Raw genomic sequence first — 22,684 nt, forward strand, 5'->3', positions numbered from 1 at the left:
TTTTTCCACAGAGTGAGGCAATATCTATTGCCATCGCATTCTCTATTGCTTTGTGTACGTATTACCAATGAAAATGCCGGTGAACTCTGGTCAAGTCTAAGAGGATAATAACATCCTTCGACAATTCTTGGAGGAAAAACAGGAGGGAGATGCTTTTAAACGTTCTCCAGCAAATTTTATGTATAGAGGGCAGACAATATCAGGAAGGAAAACCCGAAGTTGTCCATGTGTATGTACATACTTTCTTTATATCTATATGTATACTACTTTCGTTCCAAAATAGATACAAATTTTTACATGCAAATTGTATGTAAAAATTTGCATCTATTTTGAGACGGAGATAGTATTATATGTAGTTCTTTGCCAATCTCAAGCTGTTGGCTGCTTTTTGAATGTACCATTTGAATCCCACGATTTGTAATATATCCATTTGAAGATTTTGAGGACTTGCGCTAATGATATCCCATCAATTTCCCCCTCCAATTACTTGTACAATACATGTAAGCACGGACTAATCTAGCCATAGAATGTAGCTTGTGATGTATATACGACATTGTTTTTTAGTTTGTGCGGTAGCATATATTTGTATATTTTCATTAGTATTTCACTAGTATTTATGTAAAAGAAACAAAAAATCTAGGCTTCATGACTCCCTCAGCTTATAAATAGATTCATCCGTACGAATGAAAATGCGTAAAATTTGATTGGTTTTTCTAATTTGAGAAGCATATTTTTGGTTCAACTTCATCCATCACTTTCACACTATTTGTTTGGAGACTCATTTGAATGGCTTTTAAGCATCCACGCAAGAATTGAATCGAGTTATTTGGCATTAACGTAAAATTGGACTGAATTCATATCTGTCCACAAATGGCAAATGGGGCACTTTTTGATTCTGGACAAAGTTGTAAAGCATTAAGGTACACCAATATTTGACACTTGAGGAAGAAGTCAAATTCCTATGTAGTACTACTAATAATAGTGTACTATGAAACCAATCAATAAAGGACTGACGCCGATATCCAATTAATGTGAATTTAAAGTTAGGCACTTTTATGATCTTTGAGAATTGCCACTTGCCAGTCTTGTCCCAATTCAGATGCTTTCCATTTCTAAGTTGTAAACCATTGGATGAGCGTAGCCATCCATTTTAGAAGAAGGAGAACAAGATAGAAAAAAACTATTCCATCTACTTTTAATCCTCGTGTAATAAAAATTGCAAAGTTAAAGATATAATTAGTTGATTTAAATAATGATATATATCTTTATTTTTTTATTATATTAATATAGTGAATTAAATGGAAGATATAATTATAAAAACTAGATAAAATATACATTAGTTTTATAAAAAAAAAAATAGATTAATTTTATTTATTTTTTTAGATTATTTTTTTTAAGATAAAAAATAACACTTAAACAGATCAGTTGTTTAGTGTTCTAATTAAAAAATTAGCACTATACAGTTGACGGTGTTGAATTGTTTGGTTAAAGATATTAACTTCTTTAATTATTACAATAAAGATATTCTTATTTTCTTCGAAGCTATATGAACCACGAATTAGATTCTTTTACAATATGCAAAACCACTAGGATTATCGATTTCTATTCTTTGATTAGTAAAATAAGTATCTCACCTGCCACCCTTTAATCATGATTTACACCCTCCTTTCTTAGAAAAATGTATTACGTCTTCATTCATCTTTTTATTAATCGCAAGTGGATTAGCACATACTGTACTTTGCTACTCACTCGTTTGTGGTTTAAGAATATCCGGTTTAGTTTTATTTTCGATCGGTTCAGTGAAATTATAATACAATAAATTGAATTGAGCCGAATTTAAAATACCATACCAGACTATTCAGAGCCCATTTCATGGCAGCCTATAGTTCAACTGAAATCACCCGCCATTGATTTCAGCCCATCTCTTCAAGTTCACTTGCAATTTAAATCTTTCCAGTCATCTTCTCTGTTTAGTGCAAACTGACGAATCTTCAAGCATCTATTTCGGGCAGCTGGTATGGTTTATTTTCCCCTTTTTATTTGACTTTAATTTGATCAGTTCAGGGTTTTTCTCGTCTCGTTTGTTCTAAACTTGATTGTGTGGTAGTGATTATGGGTTTTCGGGACCGTGAGGCAATTGAAAATCATGTTGTGGCATTAGATGCTCGATTTGAAATTCCCGATACAGCTCCAAAGTTAAGCTGAATTGTTGCGAACTGGTTTTGAGCTGTTGATTCGGTGCCAAATGTGATGCTTAACTGTGAAATAAAACAAAATTGATTCTTCTTCACATTGTTGATTACGATTGTAAAATAATCCGGTGTCTATATTAGTAATGAGTATTGGTTTGAATTTTAGGGAGTACTGAGAAGAGGTCAGAAGTTGGGGATTTAGAGTTAAGTGATCTGCTGCTTTGATACTGAAGTTGTGTGGGGTTATGGAAGAGAAAGCAAGAAATCTTTTGATACTCTATGCATCTCAAACGGGTAACGCATTGGATGTGGCAGATCGCATCGGCCGTGAGGCTGAGCTTAGAGGCTGCCCAGCCGTTGTCCGTTCGATTGACGAGTATGATGCTGTAAGTTATTTGCTATTGTTAGATAATAACAGGAAATGGCGAAATTGGAATTCTGGAAATTAAAATGTTGCTTTACTATCACAGGCGTCGTTACCTCATGAAGACACTGTCATTTTTGTAGTTTCTACCACAGGCCAAGGGGACGCCCCTGACTCCATGAAGGTTGGTGATTATGATGAGCGTTTTAGTTTAATGTCATTTTGAGATATAGCCCACCGGTCAACACTTGATTTTTGCATTCCTAATGTATATCAGTATATATATTAAATTTATAGATATTTTGGAGGTATCTACTACAAAGGAATCTAGGTGCCAGTTGGCTCAAAGGAATGCATTGTGCTGTTTTTGGGTTGGGAGATTCTGGTTATCAAAAATATAATGTAAGTATCATTGGTCGATAACTAAGATAGCAATATGTACAGTTCTACAGTTCATGAAACTGCTACTTTCGAGTAACTCTGTTAATTCAAAAATGTTCAGCTAATTCATAATATTTTATATTGTTTTCTTGTAATCAATGTGCGCTTGCGTACACATTTTCTTTTTGTTGTACAACGACCTTAATGATATGAGATACATGCAGTTTGTGGCGAAGAAGCTAGACAAAAGACTTTCTGATCTTGGGGCTACAGCTATTATTGAACGGGGTTTGGGAGATGATCAGCATCCATCAGGGTATTGTTCCTTAACTGGCTATTATATTTTGCTGCAAATGTCAACAGTTTCTAAATGTTTTATGTCCTTGCTAATCCTCAAAGTTGCAATCATGTATAGTATTCTTTTTATTTTCTCTCTCTATATCTAATAAATGAATGGGTGGATATAATCTCTTTAGTTATGCACCTCTTTCGAGGTTGAAAAATGTAACTTTTGTTCTTTTTCGGTGATCTTGCTTGTGACCAATTTCCTCGTTGTTCTCTCTGATCAACCATGTCAACATAAAACCTTTTGTTCTGCAGACAGTCTCCTGTCTGAATCTAAATGACATTAGTTTTCTCAAATATTGTTTCCTATTCGTAGGTATGAAGGTAGCTTAGATCCTTGGATGTCATCACTGTGGAAAATATTATATCAGATCAAACCCCAATTCCTCCCTAAAGGTCCAGACTTTGGGACTCTCGATAGGAAATTAATTGATCTACCCAAGGTCCAAATTAAGTATCACGATGCTGATAATGTGGATTCAGAATTTTCAACTGGCTCAGGTAACTCAATGGCTCAGATTTCTGTATTTAACGGGCTACAACTTTGGGAGTTCCTGACTCGAATTCTGGATGTTTTAAACATGAAGTACTGTTATATGAAGCAATGATTTTGAATCTTGTAATGATTGCTTAAATAGTTTTTATGTCTTGTGAGAGTGTGGTGTCCGATAATATGTAATTAGGCATGTTAAACTACGAACTCGAGTTTCTTATGTTTGACATATAGAACAAATGGTTGGATGCCTACTTTGTCTATATCTGCTGCTTTCTAGTTTGCGTTGGAGATATGAAACATGTATTGAATTCATGTTTGTTTTAAACTAAAATATCCAATAGTATGAATTTCATTGAATCTCTATGTTAATTAGAAGCTTTTGATTGACAATGAAATGAACCTCATGTTTGTCTTCGTCTGACTAAAGGGACGGAGATGCAAATTGAGAGGGCACGTGCGCTGTATCCTGGAAAACTTTTGAATGCCAAGAATAAGCCTGAATGCTTTCTGAATATGGTATTCCCAGAAAACATGCTGCTGCTAGCAGATTATTTTTGCATTGTAATGATTTCAATATACTTCCATCTACAGTGAATTATGTACATGCTAATGCCTTTTCAACTGGCTCATGTAGATCAAGAATCACCAGTTGACTGGAGGTGACTTTGGAAAAGATGTTCGCCACTTGGAATTTGAATTTGTTTCATCCGTAAGTTGTTCACTGTTTGTTCGTTTGTTAATAGTTTACTTTTATACTGACAAGTGGTTAATGTCATCTTGGCTTCTTATTTGTTGTAGACCATTGAATATGAGGTCGGTGATGTTCTTGAGATTCTCCCATGTCAAAGTCCTGAGCTTGTGGATTCTTTCATAAAACGCTGTAATCTGAATTCTGAGTCATATATCACTGTAAGTCAATGAGGTTTTGCTGGCTCATGGTCCTACATTACATGCATTTTCCTTATATTCGGATGTTGTAATATTTTTTGATGGTTGATATTATATGCATGGTTTCCAGGTTCATCCTAGAGAGATGAGTGATCACCTCCGTGGCACTCATATTAATGCCTCAGATGTCTCCGTTAGATTGAAAGATTTTGTGCAATGGACAATGGATGTTGCATCAGCTAGCCCTCGTCGCTATTTCTTTGAGGCAAGTATTTTGCACATTTATGTTACTTAGCTTATCAACTCTGAAATCTCTTGAGAAACTACAATTTCTAGCTCCTGTGTTCAAGTTTGTTAGCATAAAAGCAATCCAAGCCGATTCACTATTGTAGTACCCAAATGGACGGAAATACTCAGTACAATGTATTCCACTCCAGCTGGACTTTTGTTACATGATAGTGATGTATTAATTTTTCTCCTTTTTTCCGCTGTTGTGGTGTTAAGGTGATGAGCTTTTTTGCAACAGCTGAACATGAAAAGGAAAGACTTGAATATTTTGCCTCACCCGAGGGCAGAGATGACCTGTACCAGTATAACCAGAAGGAACGGAGAACGGTTCTGGAGGTTAGGTTTTTGTGATTTAATTTTATGGATTATACTTTACGCTAGGTTTGATCACTTTTTCCATACACCAGAGCTGAAATCAATTCCCCTATTCTGATGTAGGTTTTAGAGGATTTCCCTTCTGTTCAATTGCCATTTGAGTGGCTTGTACAGCTGGTTCCTCCATTGAAAACAAGGGCCTTTTCCATTTCTTCTTCCCAATTAGCTCACCCTAAAGAAGTTCATTTGACAGTAAATGTGGTAACTTGGACAACACCTTTTAAGAGGAAGCGATCTGGTCTATGCTCATCATGGCTCGCCAAACTCGATCCAAATCAAGGTTTGTACTTATTGATATTATTGTTTGAAACCTAAGAATTTATTTACATGCATACACAACTCATGTTTTTTGTCTACAGGCACTTCTATTCCAGTGTGGTTCCATAAAGGTTGTCTGCCTGCTCCATTACCATCTTTGCCCCTCATCCTCATTGGACCTGGAACAGGCTGTGCTCCATTTCGTGGATTCATCGAGGAAAGAGCGATACAGAGTATTTCTAGTTCAACTGCTCCAGTTATTTTCTTCTTTGGATGCCGAAACGAACAGAATGACTTCTTGTACAAGGACTTTTGGTTGTCCCATGCACGAGATGGAGGGGTACTTTCAGGGGAAAAAGGTGGAGGCTTTTATGTCGCCTTTTCTAGAGACCAACCTCGTAAGGTCTATGTCCAGCATAAAATGAAGGAACAAAGTGAGAGGATATGGAATTTGCTGTCAGAAGGGGCAGCTATCTACGTGGCAGGCTCTTCGACGAAAATGCCGTCAGATGTGACGTCAGCCTTGGAGGAAATTATATCCAAAGAAGGCGACGTCTCAAAGGAATTTGCCGCCAGGTGGATTAGGAATCTAGAGAAGGCTGGTAAATACCATGTTGAAGCATGGTCGTGACATAAGATCTATTCTAGCTTTTATGTTACCTACATTTTAAGAGAGCAAAGTTTGGATAGAAAAGTACTTCTGAAGCTCGAAGGTAGAAAAACTTCCCCACATTTTTTTAGCGTACATGCATAATGGTGGATACAATGTGATAAATTTTGGACAAACAATATTTATTCAGACAGCAAATGGTAAATCTAAAAAGCAAAATATAGTTCCATAATTCGCTCTCAATGACGGTGAGTGAAGACATGTCATTGGCTTTCAGCCGTAGATCATATGGATATGGTGCTGCACTTATGAAGATCCGACTCGCTCGATCGAACATAACCGATAATTGTTTTTGTTTTTGTATTTGGTTAGTCACTCCGTTGATATCGATCTCAGTCCGCATTAAAAAGAGAGGAAGATTGCTATAAGTCGACAACCAATGCAGAACCTGGCCAAATTTCATGACAAGATTCTTAAAAGACATTTGGCCCTTGGCATCATCAATAGAGGTGTGAAAATTGCGTTGAAAAGGATGACGGGCAGATGTAAAAAATATAAAAAATAAACTCTACTTAAATTAAAATGACAAGAATTTCAACTCCAAGCTTCAGAGTCCAAAGTCGTTATATTACAAAACGAGATGAGAAGTAATCTTCCCTAATATCAAAATGCCCACAAAGTTACATACAAACTTGAAACTCTTAATGCAACTGCATTGTCCATAATCGATACTTGTATCGATTCATATCAACTATCAACTGCCATCAAGCCAACAAGATGACTTTACTGACGGTCGGTCGGTCGTATTTTCACTAGAATAACTGAAAAGACACCAAGAAACAATGAAACCTGAAGAGAACCCCTGCTGCTTTCTTTGCGAAACTTTCACCACCATCGTCTCTTCTGGTTTCCCTTAACAATCAAACAACTTCCATCCAGTGATGAACAAGGTGTAAAATGCAACATTCTTAACCAAGTGTCTACTTTCCAGCAAAAAACGTAAAAACCATAGCATTCCAATGCTAGTGTTTATAAGCTTAGTTAGTGAGACAAGACAGGGATGTTCACCGACAAAGCAACCAACCTCTGATGCCTTGCCTTTGTTTCAATTTCATCCCTTCCAAGTACCTATGCCACCAAGACTCGACTAGAAAAGAAAGAGCATTAACCAATCTATAACGATTGTATTCTGCTGGTCTTTCTATAAAAAAACGATCTCTTTTACAGAAGCATACAAGCTTATTGAATAGTAAGACAACTCAACTAACTGCAAGACTTCCACTTCCTCAAATGCCAAACTTACACAAAGCCAATCATAATCTATACAACTCTTTACTTTTTCTCTTTAATATTCTACACCTAGTACAGAAGCTCAGAGATTTTAAAAATAAGGCAGGCAAGAATAGCATCTTGATGTAAACTAGCATCACAAACAAAATCTGATGGACCTATGTCAATTGTCAAACATTTTAGCAAGACGCCAGATAGATAATTTCACCCGACAGGATATCTAATGTGAAAATTCAGCATCCACTGCTTCAATGCTAACATTAAACAAAAGAATTTAAAATGTGATAGAACTTAAATAGATGCTGAAATAGCTGTGCTTACAGCAGAGCTCCATTTTGTTAGCCATGACAAGATAGCTTCTAATTACTGAAATTCAGAGCGTATACATTGAAATAGCAAGGATCGTGCTTCGCAAAAATGATTAAAACTAGAGAAACCGTGTAGCAAAATTCAATTTCCAGTGCTATAAAATGATCAAAATATCAGTTTCGATATATTAATGAATACATGAAGAATTTAAACCACTAATATATCTGTAACCAAATTCAAGCACTTGATACCGAAAGTATTTCTCCAATCGTATACACACCAAAACGGTTTAATAGAAGCAAAAGACCTGGTAACGCACGGAAGGTTAATCAATCAATGAATAGCTAGTAATCGTCATCCCTCTTCTTGGGCGGCTTCCGATACTTCTCTTCGACTGTCTTGAGCATGAAAACAGCTGTATCTGCAAGCTTCCTGATGTTTGGAACGGCGTAGTTTTGAGCTATGTAAATCCCACACACGTTCCCCAATACGAAGGAGAAGCTACTCTTAATAAACCCCATCCCAAATATACAACTTCGATTGATGATTTTGATAGACGGGGGAATCAAAGAATGGATTTTTGTTTGTTGGGTGGGGGAAAAATTGAGTTTTTAATTCTTATAATAATAATAATTCTTATATTTCGAAGTCATACCTAAACATTTAATACTTACGTTTCACTTCCTAAACCGTACTTTCGTTATGCAAGTTACTACCCGCTGTCAATTAAAGCTGACATGGCACTTAACGATCGTTAATTTCAGTAACGGTTTAATGACATGGTATTTTAACTTTTTTTTTTTTTTGATGATAGTATTTTTTGATTCAATTAACGATACAAAAGAGCAATTGAGTACAACGAAGATGGCAATCGACCGTTCCCATTCGATCTAAGATTAGCTAAGGAATGGGCTAGTCGATTGTTACTTCTAGGAGTGTACGCAAAAATACATGATACAAAGTTCCGAGCTAACTGTTTAACCTTACAAATAATATCATGGCAGGACAAAAAACAAGTACCACTCCTATTGAGTTCGTTAACGATCAAAAGGGAATCCGATTCAATGATAAGTCTTTCAAATCCAGCTGATAGAGCAGCAGAGATGCCTTGGAGGATGGTTGCAGCTTCTGCAAGTGGTATATCCGGAATGCCATCTTGAAGACTATATTGGCAGCAAATCACTGAAGCATTGTGGTCTCTAATAACACTACCAAGACCCCATTTGTCTAAGTGGGCATATACTGCAGCATCACAATTAAGTTTGAAGGTGCTTTCTGGAGGGAGAATCCAGTGCCTATTGGAACTCTGCCTGTGACCAAATTGGTTTTGTTGAGACGAAACCTGGATTAAGTCAATAATGCAGTTCCTGGCAGCAAGCACAGTCGCACAAAGTAGGTTAGAAATAAGTTCTTTCCAAGCCTTGTTTCTATTTTTCCAAATAAATCATAGGATTGCATTAAAGATCGGCCATTTCCCATTCTCAATCGACTTATAAACTCTGAAGTACCAAGTGAAAAAATCTACATTTTTTCAAGCTTGAACATTCATATTAGGGAGAAATAGTTGCCATACTTTTTGGGACTAAGGATAGTCAATGAACAAATGAGCTTGGTTTTTCCTAGCTGAGCCACAAACAGGATATTCTAAAACACATGTAATACCTCTTTTACCTAAGTTGTCACGTGTGGCAAGGCTTTGATGCCCGACACGCCAAAGGAACAATTTGATTTTGGGAGGCACATCTAGTTTCCAAATCAGATTCCAGAAGAGTGGAAAGGGATTTCTTACAGTGTTTTGTTGAAGTCCTTCTAGCGCAACGAAATAAGCACTACGAACTGAGAAAACATTGTCTTTGGATCCGCTCCAAGCGAAGAGGTCAGACCCTGTAGCCCTTATAGGCACTAGTGAAATCCGATATGCCAAATGGTTGCCCAGAATTGATCTCAAAAGCGGTAAGTTCCAGGTCCTCCCTTCTTCCAGTAGTTGAGAAATTCTTCTAATTCCTCTTTCTTGGAGTGCTTCAAAGTGTCGAGAAGATAGGTTGAAATTGTGGAGCCAGTTGTCTTCTCTGATACGGATCGAATCACTGTTAGCAATTCTCCATATACTGCCTTTGAGGAGAGTTTCTCTTCCATATAAGATGCTTCTCCAGACAAGGGAGGGGTTATTCCCTAGGTTGGCTTCCAAAAAAGTCGAGAAAGGGAAATATTTGGCTTTTAGGACCTGGACAGTAGAGAGTCGGGGTTTTGGATGATTCTCCATCCTTGTTTAGCGAGCATCGCACGATTGAACGCAGTTAGATTGCGAAAGCTTAATCCCCATTTCTTTTTGCGCCAGCCATAGTGTCCCAATTGACCCATCTGATCTTCTCTGAACCTTTCCTCCAAAAACAGCGAATAGCCTTCTCAATATCCTTCAATACAGCTACTGGGATACAGAAGCACCTCATAGCATATGTGGGGATAGCTTGGATAACTGCTTTAATGAGGACTTCATTTCCAGCGTTAGAGAGAAAACTGGTCGACCACGAGTGCAATCTCTTCCAAACTTTCTCCGTAATGTGCTTGAAGTTCATGACTTTTGAGCTGCCCACTAGGAGAGGGAGACCGAGATATCTATCATGAGTTAACACTTCATTAATACCCAGGTAGTCTTTTATGTTCCTTCTTGTAAGTCTATCTGTATTGGGACTGAAATAAATTCCAGATTTCTGAAGGTTAATGGATTGACCCGAAGCTGCTTCGTAGGTGACAAAGACCTCCTTAAGTGTTTCTATTTCCGGTTGGGATGCTTTAATGAAGAAGAGACTGTCGTCGGCGAAGAGGAGATGATTAATCCTTGGGCTGGTGCGGGATATGCTGCATCCGGAAATCTTACCAGTTGAGCCTGCTTTAGCTAGAAGAGACGAGAGCCCTTCAGAACAAAGGATGAACAAGAAGGGAGAAAGGGGGTCCCCTTGCCGTAGGCCTCTTTCTGGTATAATGGTTTCGCAGGGGTGGTTATTAATCAAAACCGAGAAGGAGACTGAAGATACACATTTCATTATCCATTCAGTCCAGACGCCCGAGAAACCCAGTCTCAACATTAATGCTCTAAGATAAGACCATTCGACACGATCAAAGGCCTCAGACATATCTGTTTTTAGAGCGCACCAGCCTGTGTTCCCAGCCTTGCTTTTGATGGCATGCGTCAATTCGTAAGCTAGCACCACATTGTCAGAGATAAGTCGGCCAGGCAGGACTGTCGATTGGAAAGGCGAGATAATACCTGGGAGAACTTTTTTAAGTCGAGAGGCCAGGACTTTAGCAGCTAGCTTGTAGAGCAGGTTACAGAGGCTAATAGGGCAATATTGAGACAGAGATTCCAGAACCTTCGTCTTTGGGATGAGAATAAGATGAGTGTGATTGAAGTCGGGGGGTGTCACCTCCAGTAAAAAAATCATTGATTGCCCTAGTAACTTCAGTCTTGATTTGAGACTAGTGGTTTTGAAGAAGCCTGCGGATAAACCGTCTGGACCTGGGGCTTTGTTGGAATGAGTGTTCTTTAGTGCCTCAGAGACTTCCTCCACGCTAATCTCTTTAGAAAGGATCAGATTGTCTTCAGAGGAGACTCTACTATCAATGCAGTCCAGAATGGCAGAGAAGTCGGAGGGGTTTTGGGAGGTGAAAAGGTCTTTGAAGAAACCATTGACATTATCCGCTATTGACTTGAGGTCTGAAATCCAGTGGCCTTCGTTATCTTTAACCCTTTCGATGTTGTTTTTTTTCCTCCTATTAGATGCAGCATAGTGGAAGAATTTAGTGTTACGGTCTCCCTTACCGATCCAATGAACTTTTTTCTCTCTGCCTCCAGTAGTCATCTTCCATCTGGTTGAGAGTTTTAATTTCACTATGTAATGAGGCCGCTCGAACTCGGTCAGTGGACGATTGCAGAGCATGGGGGAGTCTGTTTAACAAAGCTTGCTTTTGTTTAATTTGATGTGCAAAGTTCATTGGATGATTTTGCCGCCACTGCTTCAAAGAGCATCTAACTGATTCTAATTTAGCCCAACACTCTCTAAGATTAGAGGCTTGAGGAGTCTCATTCCAAGTAGCATTTATAGTGTCCACACAATCCTGATCTTTGCCCCAGCCATTATTATAACGGAAGAAGAATTTACCTTTCGGACCAGGTAAGCCTGACAGATGGACCAAAATAGGGGAATGGTCCGATTGGAAGTCTTGAATGTGTTGAGTGACCGCCAAAGGGAACAGTCTCACCCATCTGCTGTCGGCAAGGGCTCGATCTAATCTTGCTTGTATATAGATTTCAGAGCCTCTTGTACTACGCCAAGTGAAGGGGTTACCTGAGAAAGGCGGATCGGATAAGTTGCAACCACTGACAGCTGACCGGAAGATGTCAAGTTGTGCCTGAGTTCTAGGATTGCCTCCACTCTTCTCTGAGTTATCCAGAATCAAATTAAAATCCCCTACAAGCATCCACGGGAGATTACATCTTGGAGCTAGATCTAGAAGAAGGCTCCTCGTTTTCCACTTATTTTCCGATTCCGGCCAGCCGTAAATGCCAGTTAGTCTCCACTTGTTATCTATCACAGCATCTTTGTGATTCCTAGAGAAAGACAAAATGTCGACAGAAATATCTTCTGTCCAAAATAGAGCTAATCCGCCACTGAAGCCTGACCGATCGATATCTCTATCTACACCGAAACAGCCAGGGATCTTCATTCTGCCTCAGATATATTGTAGTTCCGAGGATAGTTTTTTTGTTTCCAAAACGAAGAAAATGTCAGGCTGAAAATTTCTCTATATTTTCAACAGAGTTTGAACTTTATAGGGGTTGCCCAAACCCCTACAGTTCCAGGCCAAGGTACTCATTGCGGGTAATGACTGATTCGAGTCGGAAGAAAAATTGAATGTCAAGTGTTGGTGATAAGTTTTTGATTTGTAACTGCAGATTAAAGTATTTTTGATATAATGTAAGTTGTTGGACGACAAAAGCTGTATGCCGGCATTAATTGGGAGAAATGCAAAGTCCCTCTGAATTCTAGGTAATAATTTGTCCAAGCCTATTTTCCTCAGCACACGTCTTGAGTTTTCCCTTTTACAGAAAATGTGTACCCTTCAATTCAGTGAATTGTTCTCAAAAGTGATTGAATTCACGCTATAATTCATGCTAATACCGTATGAATTTTGAAGTCAAAATGGACACTTAATATGAAATGGAGGGAGTATTTACATTTACATACTCTGTTTTCTCTCTGTAGTGTACTTGACAATTCTTGCATCAAGAACAGTTTTTTACTTCCTGGTACACTTTTCTCCACCCCATCTGTATCTCCAGATCTGGCTGCTCGGAATTGACTTCCAACCAGGCCTCACTTGAATAGCCCATACCCATAGGATATTCAGAATGATAAAGTATCCATTGATGGGTCGACAACAGAGACTCCTCACTGAAATAAATTTTAGTACGATAGTAGCCCCCATGATTGAATTCCAAGGAATGGATGATATCCCCACGTCCGGGGTTTAATCTTTCCTTTGCTCTGAAAGCTATGCAATAGGCAAAACCCTTCAACTTCAACTTGGTACCATGATTACCATCCTTCTCCCGCTCCCATCGCGCAGTGCCAGTATGTATTAATACTTTGACCCCAGTCGGCCATCTTTGAAACCATTTCAGCATGTCATTCCCAGGAATAACAAAACTAAATTGCCATCCGCGTGGCTGAAAAAGTAGAATGGAAATATGTAAATTCCAAAGTAGAGCAACTAAGAGAGGATATTACATACATAATGAAGAGAGAGAGAGAGTATTCCAACCTCCAGTAACATGCTTCTGAATAGTGATAATGAGAAGCTCTCATATCCTTCTTTTGCAACCAGCAGAGGACACCTCATTAAATTCAAGTCAAGACTGAATTTAAATTCTAGATAAGATTGATGAGGTAGTCTACTAAAATTGTTGCCACTAAAATCTAAGGTCGTTAAACAGCCTGATGAACGGAGATCGTAGGGAATAACCCCATCAGCGAGATTGCAACCTAAAATTGTTGCCACTAAAATCTAAGGTCGTTAAACAGCCTGATGAACGGAGATCGTAGGGAATAACCCCATCAGCGAGATTGCAACCACTTAAACTAATATTCTCCAAGAACTTCAGTCCTGAAAAAGAAGGCAATGACTTGAGCTCTTTGCAATTCGCCAATCTTAGGTCTGTGAGTCTTGGTAGTTGAAAAGCTGATCGAGGTAGGCTAGCAAAATTATTATTGCTGAGGTCTAGTTTTTTCAGTGATGCTAATGAACTTAGATCATTGGGAATAGCACCCTCAGAGAGCCTCCACCCACTTAAGTCAAGAATTGTTAACTTGGGAAAACTTGTGACCATCTTTAAGAAAGAACCCAGGGGACTCATACTACTAACTTCCTTATGGCGGCTAACAAATCCCGACCATGATTCTGCCCCATTCCAACCACGAAAACAAAACTTCTTCAGATTTCTAAAATTGGTGAGAGATGATGGAAGTTCCATTATACAAGTTTCACTCAAGTCGAGTTCCTCCAACAATTTTGCTTTCCCTAAATTGTTTGGCAAGTTCTCTAGAATAGAACATCCATTAAGGTCAAGAATTTCAAGAAAATTCCATCCTTTCACTTCTTCCGGAAGTCTTTTAAGACTCTTGCAACCTCTCAAACTCAAAATCGTAAGACTTTCCAGATCCCCAATTGAATCATGAATGGTTGACAGCTTGGAACATCCTTCAAACTTCAAAATTTTAACATTCACAGCACCTTCCAAGTTTGGAGTATTTTGGAGAAGTTGAGAGTGACTGAAATCGATTGATTTTAAATTTGGTAGACGCTGCAGAAGTTAAGAATGCGATCATTCAGAGCAACATATTAGATACATATAAACATTAAAACCAATTTAGAAGAGCATAAGTAAAGAGCTTACTCTAGTGTCCTCCCACAAAGTTACAGTAGAGGCACCATGCATAACTAGATGAACTAGTTTATTAAGTTGGAAGCATGATGGAAAAATACGATAAATCGAATTTTTCCCAATCAACAAATCGTAGATTCCTGAACGAACTATGTGCAAGAATACCATTTGGAAAAATCAATTTTTTATTCTTTATTACAAGAATTCTTAATGTTTTCATGTTTGAGAAAGCATCTGCCACCCACATGGATCACTTCTTCTGCTCCCTAATACAAACCACGAGGAAATTTCATTGTCATACAAGGAAAAAAAAGAAAAAAAAAAATCAAATTTCTCGTAACAATATGTACCTTAAACATTATGACTCGGACATTTTCTGTACCCTAAATATTATATCATCAGACAGATTATAAGTTTGAGTTAGTATTACTGCAATTAGTTGAAAGAGAACAAAAATCATAGTTATGGTAAAATCACTTACAGTGCTTTGAGTTAAAACCTCGTGTATATCTTCTTCCTTCCAGAGCCTAGTGTGCTTTCCTGGATCGCTTTGACAATTCTGTTCAACTATTTGTTGCCCCATGCGTTGCAACAAATCATGCATCCAAAATTTTCTGCCCCGATATGCCATAGTTGTCGACATTTAAAAGACACTTCTCGACGAGAACTTTTACACTGATATCTGGATACAAATCGCAACTTTCCAGCATTTCTCTGACATAATAATTGTAGTATTTGTTATTGAAAAAGCAAGCTATGTCAAGAAATGTTTCTTTCTCAGTTGGCTTGAGCCCCTCAAAACTAACTCGTAGAGCATTGAATATTTTGTCATCTGAATCTACATCAAAGCGTCCAATTGCGCTTCTCCATTCATTAATAGTTCTACCACGCAAAAATGATCCTAAGACTTCAAGAGCTAAAGGAAGGCCAGAAGTATAATGTACCACAGATGTGCTAAGGTCCACAAAACCTTCATGGGGTTCATTACTTCCAAAAGCTTTTAAACAAAGAAGTCTGAGAGCTTCATTAAAATTTAATAGTGTGGCATTGTATATATTATTCTCTTGCACTCCACAAGTCAACAACAAATGTTCATCTCTACTAGCAATGATGATTCTGCTTCCCGGACCAAACCAATCATGACTTCCCATCAAATATCTTAATTGCGTTTTCATCGTCCGCGTCATCTAATACAATTAAGAACCTTCTTGTGACATAGTCTATTCTTGATTATGATAGCCCCATCGTGTTCGTTCCATATATCAGATTCTTCTCGGAGGATGTCAATCAGAAGTTGTTTCTGTAAACGTTTTGTTGATTCTTTTCGAACATTAGCGAGAAAGCATTTTCCTTCAAAATCCCCCGACATAAATTCATATGCACATCTTGCAATTGTTGTCTTGCCAATTCCACCCATCCCACATATACCGATAAAACGAGCATCTTCTGAATCTAACCACATTTTTTCTCTTAACTTGCTCAATCTTTTGCCAATTCCAATCAAACCATCAATGGTACTGGAATATGCAGTTTTTGATTCTCTCGCTATCACTTTAACAACTTCTTTGATGACATCTGCTTCTTCCCTATAATTCAGATATGAACCGGTTTATATTGTAATCTGATGTAGCTACCTTGTCAGCGTTACTATTACAACTAAGTCGCTGAACTAATCAGCTAACTACGAACTGACTTGTGTAACTAACTAACTAACTAACTAACTAACTAACTAGCTTAGCTTTTTATTTCTAGAAGCAGATAAATACTAATAACTCAAATTTTATAATTAAACACACAAATATACAGTACTGACCTATTTTGTAAGGGAAACCCTGCAAGATCGGATACTTGGGTCAAAACATCTCTCCATGTACGAATAATCTCTTTTTTCTCTCTGAAAAGTTGCTTCATGATGATCGAATGCTTTTTTATATTTCCCATTTTGTTTCCTAACTTGAGAGGGATCAACATCGTAAAAATATTGGGATAACCTTGTGCCCGACTGCTTTGTTTTGCGCAACGATCTCAGTGAGCTCATTCAAGCACCAAGTGGAAGACGCATAGTTACTCGACAAGACGACGATCGAACACTTGGATTCTCGAATCGCTTGTAAAAGCTCAGGAGCGATCTCGTGGCCTTTCTCAAGCTTCTTGTCATCTTTGAAGACGTGGAGCCCACTCGTTTTCAGATTATCAAACAAATGACTGACAAAGTTCGTGCGAGTATCCTCACCCCTAAAACTCAAAAAGGCATCGTATTTCCATTTCCGATTCGAGGAAGAAGAGCAAGAAGAAGAAGAAGAGGAGGATTCCATGGTAGCTACTAGCTGATTGGATTGGGTTTGCCTTCGTACAAAAGTCGTATGTACAAAGAGACGTCATCGACGATGTGAAGAAGGAAAAGGATAATTTTTTGGCCTAAATTTTTTTAATTTTTTTCAATATTAAAAAATGCCATGTCAGTAACTGTTACTGAAGTTAACGAATGTTAAGTGCCATGTTAGCTCCCTGTAACCGCGATAGAAACTTGCAAAACGGAAGTAAAGTTTTATGCAGCATCCATGTAACAGTAACGGAATTTGATTATTGTATTAATATAAAATTTTCAATAAAAAAATGTTAAAACACTTAAGATTAGATATACATACATACATACGATCTCCTCCTATTCGCTTTCCCGCAAAAACTGACCAAAGCTCCATCTCCTTCGCTAATAAAAATCGGGCAATTCCAAGTTCTATCTCGCAGAAACCTCCTCCGACGCCATTATTCTGACTGCTTCCTCACGATAGATCAAATCTGGTTCGTAAACTCAATTTTTCTACACTTCGTTTCTGTTTGAATTCGATTTTTATGAGCTGTTAACACGACACACGTTTATGTATCTTCTATTAACCTAATTCAAGGATTGCCTTTTTTCTAATGTTTGCTTATTGGGGATTGGGTCGTCTACGTTTCTGTTTTTGGGAGTTTGGTGGGATCACAATCGGATGACTTTTATATGAATTTTGATTAATTTATTAAATAAAATAAAATGACGCTATGGATTCAGTGTAACTTGATCGCTAACTTTGATTGGGAATGGAGTGATAAACGTATGAGACTTGCTGGTTTGGTCTGTTAGTCCTGGAAAACTAACCTAAATGGATAATCACCTCTGTTAGGCTGACTTGTTCAATTGAGCTCTTCTGTGGTAAGATGGTGTTTTCAGTTTTCAAAGTCGAAATAACCAAGTTGGCTTTGAAAAATAAGATTTATCATGTTTTTGTTTCATGAAAGTGCTGATTGATGTGTAATTTGCCCCAGTAATTGTCTGATTGTGTAAATTTTTTCAGGTCTATCTGGTTGCAATCTTAGGGGGTTCCTGCCTTTTCAGTTCACCTTTGAGGCACGACTTCTGTTGAAGCGGTCAAAGAATCATGTCAATACTTTGGTTGTAATGAAATTCTTTGGATTTGAGTTTTGGTACAAAGGCTACAGAGAATGGGTGTGAGCTACTTAACAGTCTCGGCAGTGTCCACAGTCATAAGCTTTGTGGGTCTTCAATTATGGACAGAGTTTTCCCTTGATAAACTTAAATCGGATGGGTTAATTGATAAGGATTCTGTTAACTTGGAGAATGCAAGTCATGTTCTTGAGCTGCTTCTTGGTTCATATGCCACAGTTGCTTTGCTCGCAAATTTTGTGCTTAACGTGTTTCTCCTGCTTGTTGTCTCTCTCAAGGTTAGTCTGGTCATACAGACTGTCTTTTGAAATTTTACGGGGTTTAAATAGAATTATTTGCCAATTCCAAAAAATAATGACGAAAATTTGTGATTTTGAAAGAGTTTGATTATATGTTTCTACAATGTCTCTGGCAGACTTGGGTGATCACTAGATAACATGAGCTCACTATCTGTTTACGATTGATGATAGCTGCTCCTCGTTTTTCTTCATGCAGACACTATTTTTTGTAGAGCTATATCCTTCTGAAACACGGAAATTGGTGGAACGTCTTATCAATTATGTTATCTACAAGGTACACATATAGTTCCTATCATACTGGATTCCATTCGTAAGCATTTATTTTATCATTTTTATCCTAGTTGGATACGGACTTGAATGTTTTCTCGGGAGTTACACTTGATAGATCAATATAAATAGTTTGCTTTGTTTTCAAATGAACACAGGGGACATTTTTACCTTTAGTCGTCCTCCTACAACATTTCAAGCAGGGTTTTGGTTTACATGGTTGATTGTTCTATGTTGTCTTAAGGTACATATTGAAATGATGTTAATTGATTTTTTATTTTTTTTTATAAGATGCAAGAAATAGCATTTCATATGTTGTGTCACATCTGTTTACTGTGCAGATGTTTCAAGCGTTGGGTCGAGACCGACTTGAGCGGCTGAACGCATCCCCAACTGCAACTCCATGGACGTATTTTCGTGTATTTTCAGTGTTACTCATGGTGCTTTCTGCTGACTTGTTATGGTATTATTTATTAGCTTTTATTGACATTAGAAATCTCATTGCTTTCCTTTCTTTTAAAATTTTTACCGAAACTTTGATATGAAAGAGTAGTTACCTGGGTGAAGGGACAAAATGTTTGTGTTTACCTGGGGAGGAGTGAATGTATGAAGGTCATTGCTAAATGAAAATATTGACCTTCAAACATGCATAAGAAAGACATGGTTAGGGTAGGATGTGGTCGAGGTGGTGTTGCTGAATAAAATAAAGACCGATAAATAAAATTAACTGCTATTCTTTCTGTATTATCTAAGACCTCAGATTAAAATATTCTTAATCACTTTTGTTGGTTCTTGACAGGATAAGGGTATGTCTGCTGGTGTGCAGCACACTGGGTTCATCTATGCTTCCGTTGTTATTTTTTGAGCCACTAAGTATTGTTTTTGAGACCATGCAGGTATGCCATCAAAAGCAATATTCAACTATCTAAAAAGCTTTATTTCCTTCCCCAAATTTTATGGGTGGTGTTATATTTGCTTTATTTCTGTATATCTTTTATCATGAAATATTGGATCAGTGTTTAACAGTATTACTCATTGATTTGTGGAATATTCCTCTGCAGGCCATTTTGGTCCACGGATTTCAGCTGCTTGATATATGGCTCTACCATTCAGCAGCAAACAGCATGGATTGTCAAGGATCAAAATACATTGATACATCAGCTGGTTTTTATCCTTCCTTTAGTTTATCTGTGTGATACTTATGTAATTGCGGTGGATGCAATTCCATTATTCATAGTTTATTTTCAAGAGTTTCACTTATCCTTCCCCTTCCCCATCCCAAAAGTTGATGATTAATTAAATTAATATGGCAGTGCAAAGTCACAGCTGTTTTTAACTAAGTATAAAAAAATCTGATGCTTTCCATTTCAAACTTTTGGAATTGAATTGCTCTTTTTTCTTCATTTGGCAGCAAATTAAGTGCTTTTGTATCTTTCTTTTCTTTCCTACTTCTTCCAAACTTGAGTCTTGTATGCTGTGTAACATATTTTCTCTTGTGCATGTATTTCTTTTGCTTATCTTTCTTGTATTGGAAGGTGTCAACGTAGTCTAACAGATTTCAATTGTAGGTTCGTTTTTGGAATGGAAAGGCAGTCTTACTCGGAATTTGGGTTTCTCTCTTGACATTTTGACACTATTAATGGCCCTTGGTCACTATATGTATATTTGGTGGCTTCACGGCATGGCCTTCCATCTCATGGATGCAGTCCTTTTTCTGAACATCCGGGTAATAACATAAAATTCCTTCTCACAGAAACTCCCCATAAATTATATTCGACACATTGAAGTCATTGATCTATTTTCGCATCGTTTTGAGCAGGCCTTATTAAGTGCAATAGTGAAGCGAGTAAAAGGATTTATCAAACTGAGAAGAGCGTTGGATGCCCTTCATGCAGCACTTCCTGATGCTACACCTGAAGAGCTACGTGCATATGATGATGAATGTGCCATCTGTAGGGTACGTGAAATCAATATGTAATCCCCCACTTCTCGGTTTTATTTCACTCAAACTTCATTGAAGAAGTGGGTTTGTAACAGGAACCTATGGCCAAGGCTAAGAGGTTGCACTGCAGTCACCTTTTTCATCTTGCTTGCTTGAGATCTTGGTAGGTTTGGTTGTTACAAACATTTTGTGCTCCTCTCTACTTCCCGCTTTACGATATTTTCCTGAAAATTGGCTCTCAACTATTGCCAGGTTGGATCAAGGGTTAAACGAGGTTTATTCCTGTCCAACGTGTCGGAAGCCAATGTTTGTGGGTAGACCTGAACATGAAGCAAGCTCTCGTGCAGCAGAAGTTACAAGTGATGAACAACTAGCCCGCCAAATAAGTGCAGGACTAAACACTGGTGCACCCACCCTGCCTACAGGAGTCTTTCCTAATCATTTACAAAACCCTGTAGAAGGCAGTCCTTGGAGGTTTACTTTCTCCCCTTAAATATCCTCTAATTTAACATTATTTCCCTTTTTTGATATTTTGCTTTTGGGGTGTTTAGGGATTCAAGTTGGTTGCGTACTTGGTCCGGCCAGGGTGTCGATGGGGCAGGGCCGTCCAATCCTGTAACGCCGGTCGGGTTGGGCAGAGTTCAGATGATGATGAGACACCTTGCGACTGTTGGAGAGACGTATGCCCAATCTGCCCTTGAAGACGCTGCATGGAGCCTCTGGCCGATCCATCCTCCGCCACAGCCTCCAACTGGTCCACCGACACCTCCTCCTGCTGCTGGTGGAAGATTTCCAGCCGGCACGGGTGGTTTACACTTGCGGACTCATTCCCGCACTCCAAATGACAACATACTCAATATACTCTCCATGGCCGAGACTGTAAGGGAGGTTCTACCTCATGTCCCAGATGAAATCATTTTGCAGGTAACAATCCTTTCGTTCTTCCTTGACATGAAAGTCTACAATCATTGGTTGCCGTGATCTTTAACGAAAACGTAAACTAAATTTTGCAGGACCTACAGCGAACTAATTCAGTTACCGTTACTGTGAATAATCTTCTCCAGATGTGAAAAAGTGTGTGATTTCTTTTAACTGTAATGACTTCTGCACTTGATTATCCCTGGTACAGGAAGCCTTCTGAATATGTAAAGTGTTAAAAGTGTCGAGGTTGCTGATTTGCAACTTTGGGTGGGTCCAGTCTTTTTCTTTTTTTACTCTGTTGTTATGTTTCAACACATTCAGAAGCTTCATCGTCTGTAATGTATATAAAGCCGGCACAGTAAAATCAATTCTGGAAGAAGATAAAAATGAAGCATATACCGCATTCATTTTTTACCCTTTGAAATAAAATATATGACCTGGCCGACCCCTGATATTCCAGACTTCCACAATTCGTGTTTAACTAGATTGATTACAATCTTTGCTCAACTGGGTGTAAAAAGAGGATTTGAGGAGACGACCAAACGTGCTAGACTTTAAGGAGACAATTCCTTGGTTACGAGTTTGACTCCCGACGTCTATTGTTGTCTCTAGTCAAAACAATGTGCCACTTTTTCTCCGAAATTAACATGTTAGTCTTTATAAGTTGGTTTTATTAGCTCAATTGACAGAGTTAACAAGTTTAGCTTATGGTAACGGAAATAGATTAGTTCTTCGCCCACGTAAACACTAATAAATGAGCATAGGAAATCAACGGAGGGATTTCCAAACCTGATTTATAACAACACAGGGACGTCTTACCAATCATTTTGTACACAGGAATCTCCGTGTTTTCGTTCAGCACAGGGACTTATAAACTTATTGTCCGGAAAAAAATAATTTCAAAGTTTAGTTATTAAGGGTAAAAATAGCTTCACTCTTGGCCGGACTGACAGAAAAGTCAAAATCTAAAAACTCAAATTGGGTACTTAACTCTATTTGGCACTAGTTATACAATGACACGTGTCGATCAGCACTGCATTAACGGGTAGAGCCTCCCCCCAACATTTAAAA

At 38.2% G+C, this 22,684-nt stretch overlaps 4 protein-coding genes and 1 pseudogene across 8 annotated transcripts; 2 read left to right on the plus strand and 3 right to left on the minus strand.

The window, feature by feature from the left end:
* Window positions 1–2,437: 2,437 nt before the first annotated feature.
* On the plus strand, window positions 2,438–6,218 carry LOC139881611 (NADPH-dependent diflavin oxidoreductase 1). Of its 5 annotated transcripts, XM_071866057.1 has the most exons (13): window positions 2,438–2,578; window positions 2,663–2,740; window positions 2,854–2,958; window positions 3,162–3,253; window positions 3,599–3,783; window positions 4,068–4,080; window positions 4,210–4,294; window positions 4,413–4,487; window positions 4,577–4,687; window positions 4,797–4,931; window positions 5,171–5,290; window positions 5,393–5,609; window positions 5,689–6,218. In XM_071866057.1, the coding sequence occupies exons 1-13, from the start codon at window positions 2,438–2,440 to the stop codon at window positions 6,216–6,218; spliced, it is 1,887 nt and encodes a 628-aa protein (XP_071722158.1). The 5 variants fall into 5 exon arrangements, with proteins under 5 accessions (XP_071722158.1, XP_071722160.1, XP_071722156.1 ...); XM_071866059.1 differs by lacking the exon at window positions 4,068–4,080 and having other exon boundaries at window positions 2,438–2,582; window positions 2,682–2,740; window positions 4,206–4,294; XM_071866055.1 differs by lacking the exon at window positions 4,068–4,080 and having other exon boundaries at window positions 3,599–3,808; window positions 4,201–4,294.
* A 1,922-nt stretch (window positions 6,219–8,140) lies between these two features.
* LOC139881604 (uncharacterized) lies at window positions 8,141–8,317 on the minus strand. The gene has a single exon (XM_071866049.1). It carries the CDS (start codon window positions 8,315–8,317, stop codon window positions 8,141–8,143), a length of 177 nt encoding a protein of 58 aa, XP_071722150.1.
* Window positions 8,318–8,625: 308 nt separating this feature from the next.
* LOC139881605 (uncharacterized) lies at window positions 8,626–10,059 on the minus strand. Its single transcript, XM_071866050.1, has 2 exons — window positions 9,398–10,059; window positions 8,626–9,223 (listed from the first exon to the last, which is right to left on the minus strand). Exons 1-2 carry the CDS (start codon window positions 10,057–10,059, stop codon window positions 8,626–8,628), a joined length of 1,260 nt encoding a protein of 419 aa, XP_071722151.1.
* Window positions 10,060–13,824: 3,765 nt separating this feature from the next.
* Window positions 13,825–17,054, minus strand: LOC139881607 (TMV resistance protein N-like; annotated as a pseudogene).
* Window positions 17,055–18,222: 1,168 nt separating this feature from the next.
* On the plus strand, window positions 18,223–21,762 carry LOC139881610 (E3 ubiquitin protein ligase RIN2-like). The gene is given in 13 exon segments (XM_071866054.1): window positions 18,223–18,462; window positions 18,680–18,757; window positions 18,909–18,927; window positions 18,930–18,994; window positions 19,092–19,213; window positions 19,550–19,646; window positions 19,812–19,914; window positions 20,319–20,476; window positions 20,570–20,707; window positions 20,788–20,855; window positions 20,945–21,166; window positions 21,244–21,616; window positions 21,706–21,762. Coding segments are annotated over 13 exon segments (1,740 nt in total).
* Window positions 21,763–22,684: the final 922 nt, after the last annotated feature.

The sequence above is a fragment of the Rutidosis leptorrhynchoides genome, unplaced genomic scaffold, assembly GCF_046630445.1.
Source record: "Rutidosis leptorrhynchoides isolate AG116_Rl617_1_P2 unplaced genomic scaffold, CSIRO_AGI_Rlap_v1 contig175, whole genome shotgun sequence".
Lineage (NCBI taxonomy): Eukaryota > Viridiplantae > Streptophyta > Magnoliopsida > Asterales > Asteraceae > Rutidosis > Rutidosis leptorrhynchoides.

Bases quoted from the DNA above. Each gene is read 5' to 3' on its own strand.
- LOC139881611 (XM_071866055.1), top strand. From the start codon at position 2,438: ATGGAAGAGAAAGCAAGAAATCTTTTGATACTCTATGCATCTCAAACG. The intron at 2,579-2,662 runs GTAAGTTATTTG...TTACTATCACAG, and splicing joins CGATTGACGAGTATGATGCT to GCGTCGTTACCTCATGAAGA. The intron at 2,959-3,161 runs GTAAGTATCATT...AGATACATGCAG, and splicing joins CTGGTTATCAAAAATATAAT to TTTGTGGCGAAGAAGCTAGA.
- LOC139881604 (XM_071866049.1), bottom strand. From the start codon at position 8,317: ATGGGGTTTATTAAGAGTAGCTTCTCCTTCGTATTGGGGAACGTGTGT.
- LOC139881605 (XM_071866050.1), bottom strand. From the start codon at position 10,059: ATGGAGAATCATCCAAAACCCCGACTCTCTACTGTCCAGGTCCTAAAA. The intron at 9,224-9,397 runs GTTCATTGACTA...TTGGAAAAATAG, and splicing joins AGGAAAAACCAAGCTCATTT to AAACAAGGCTTGGAAAGAAC.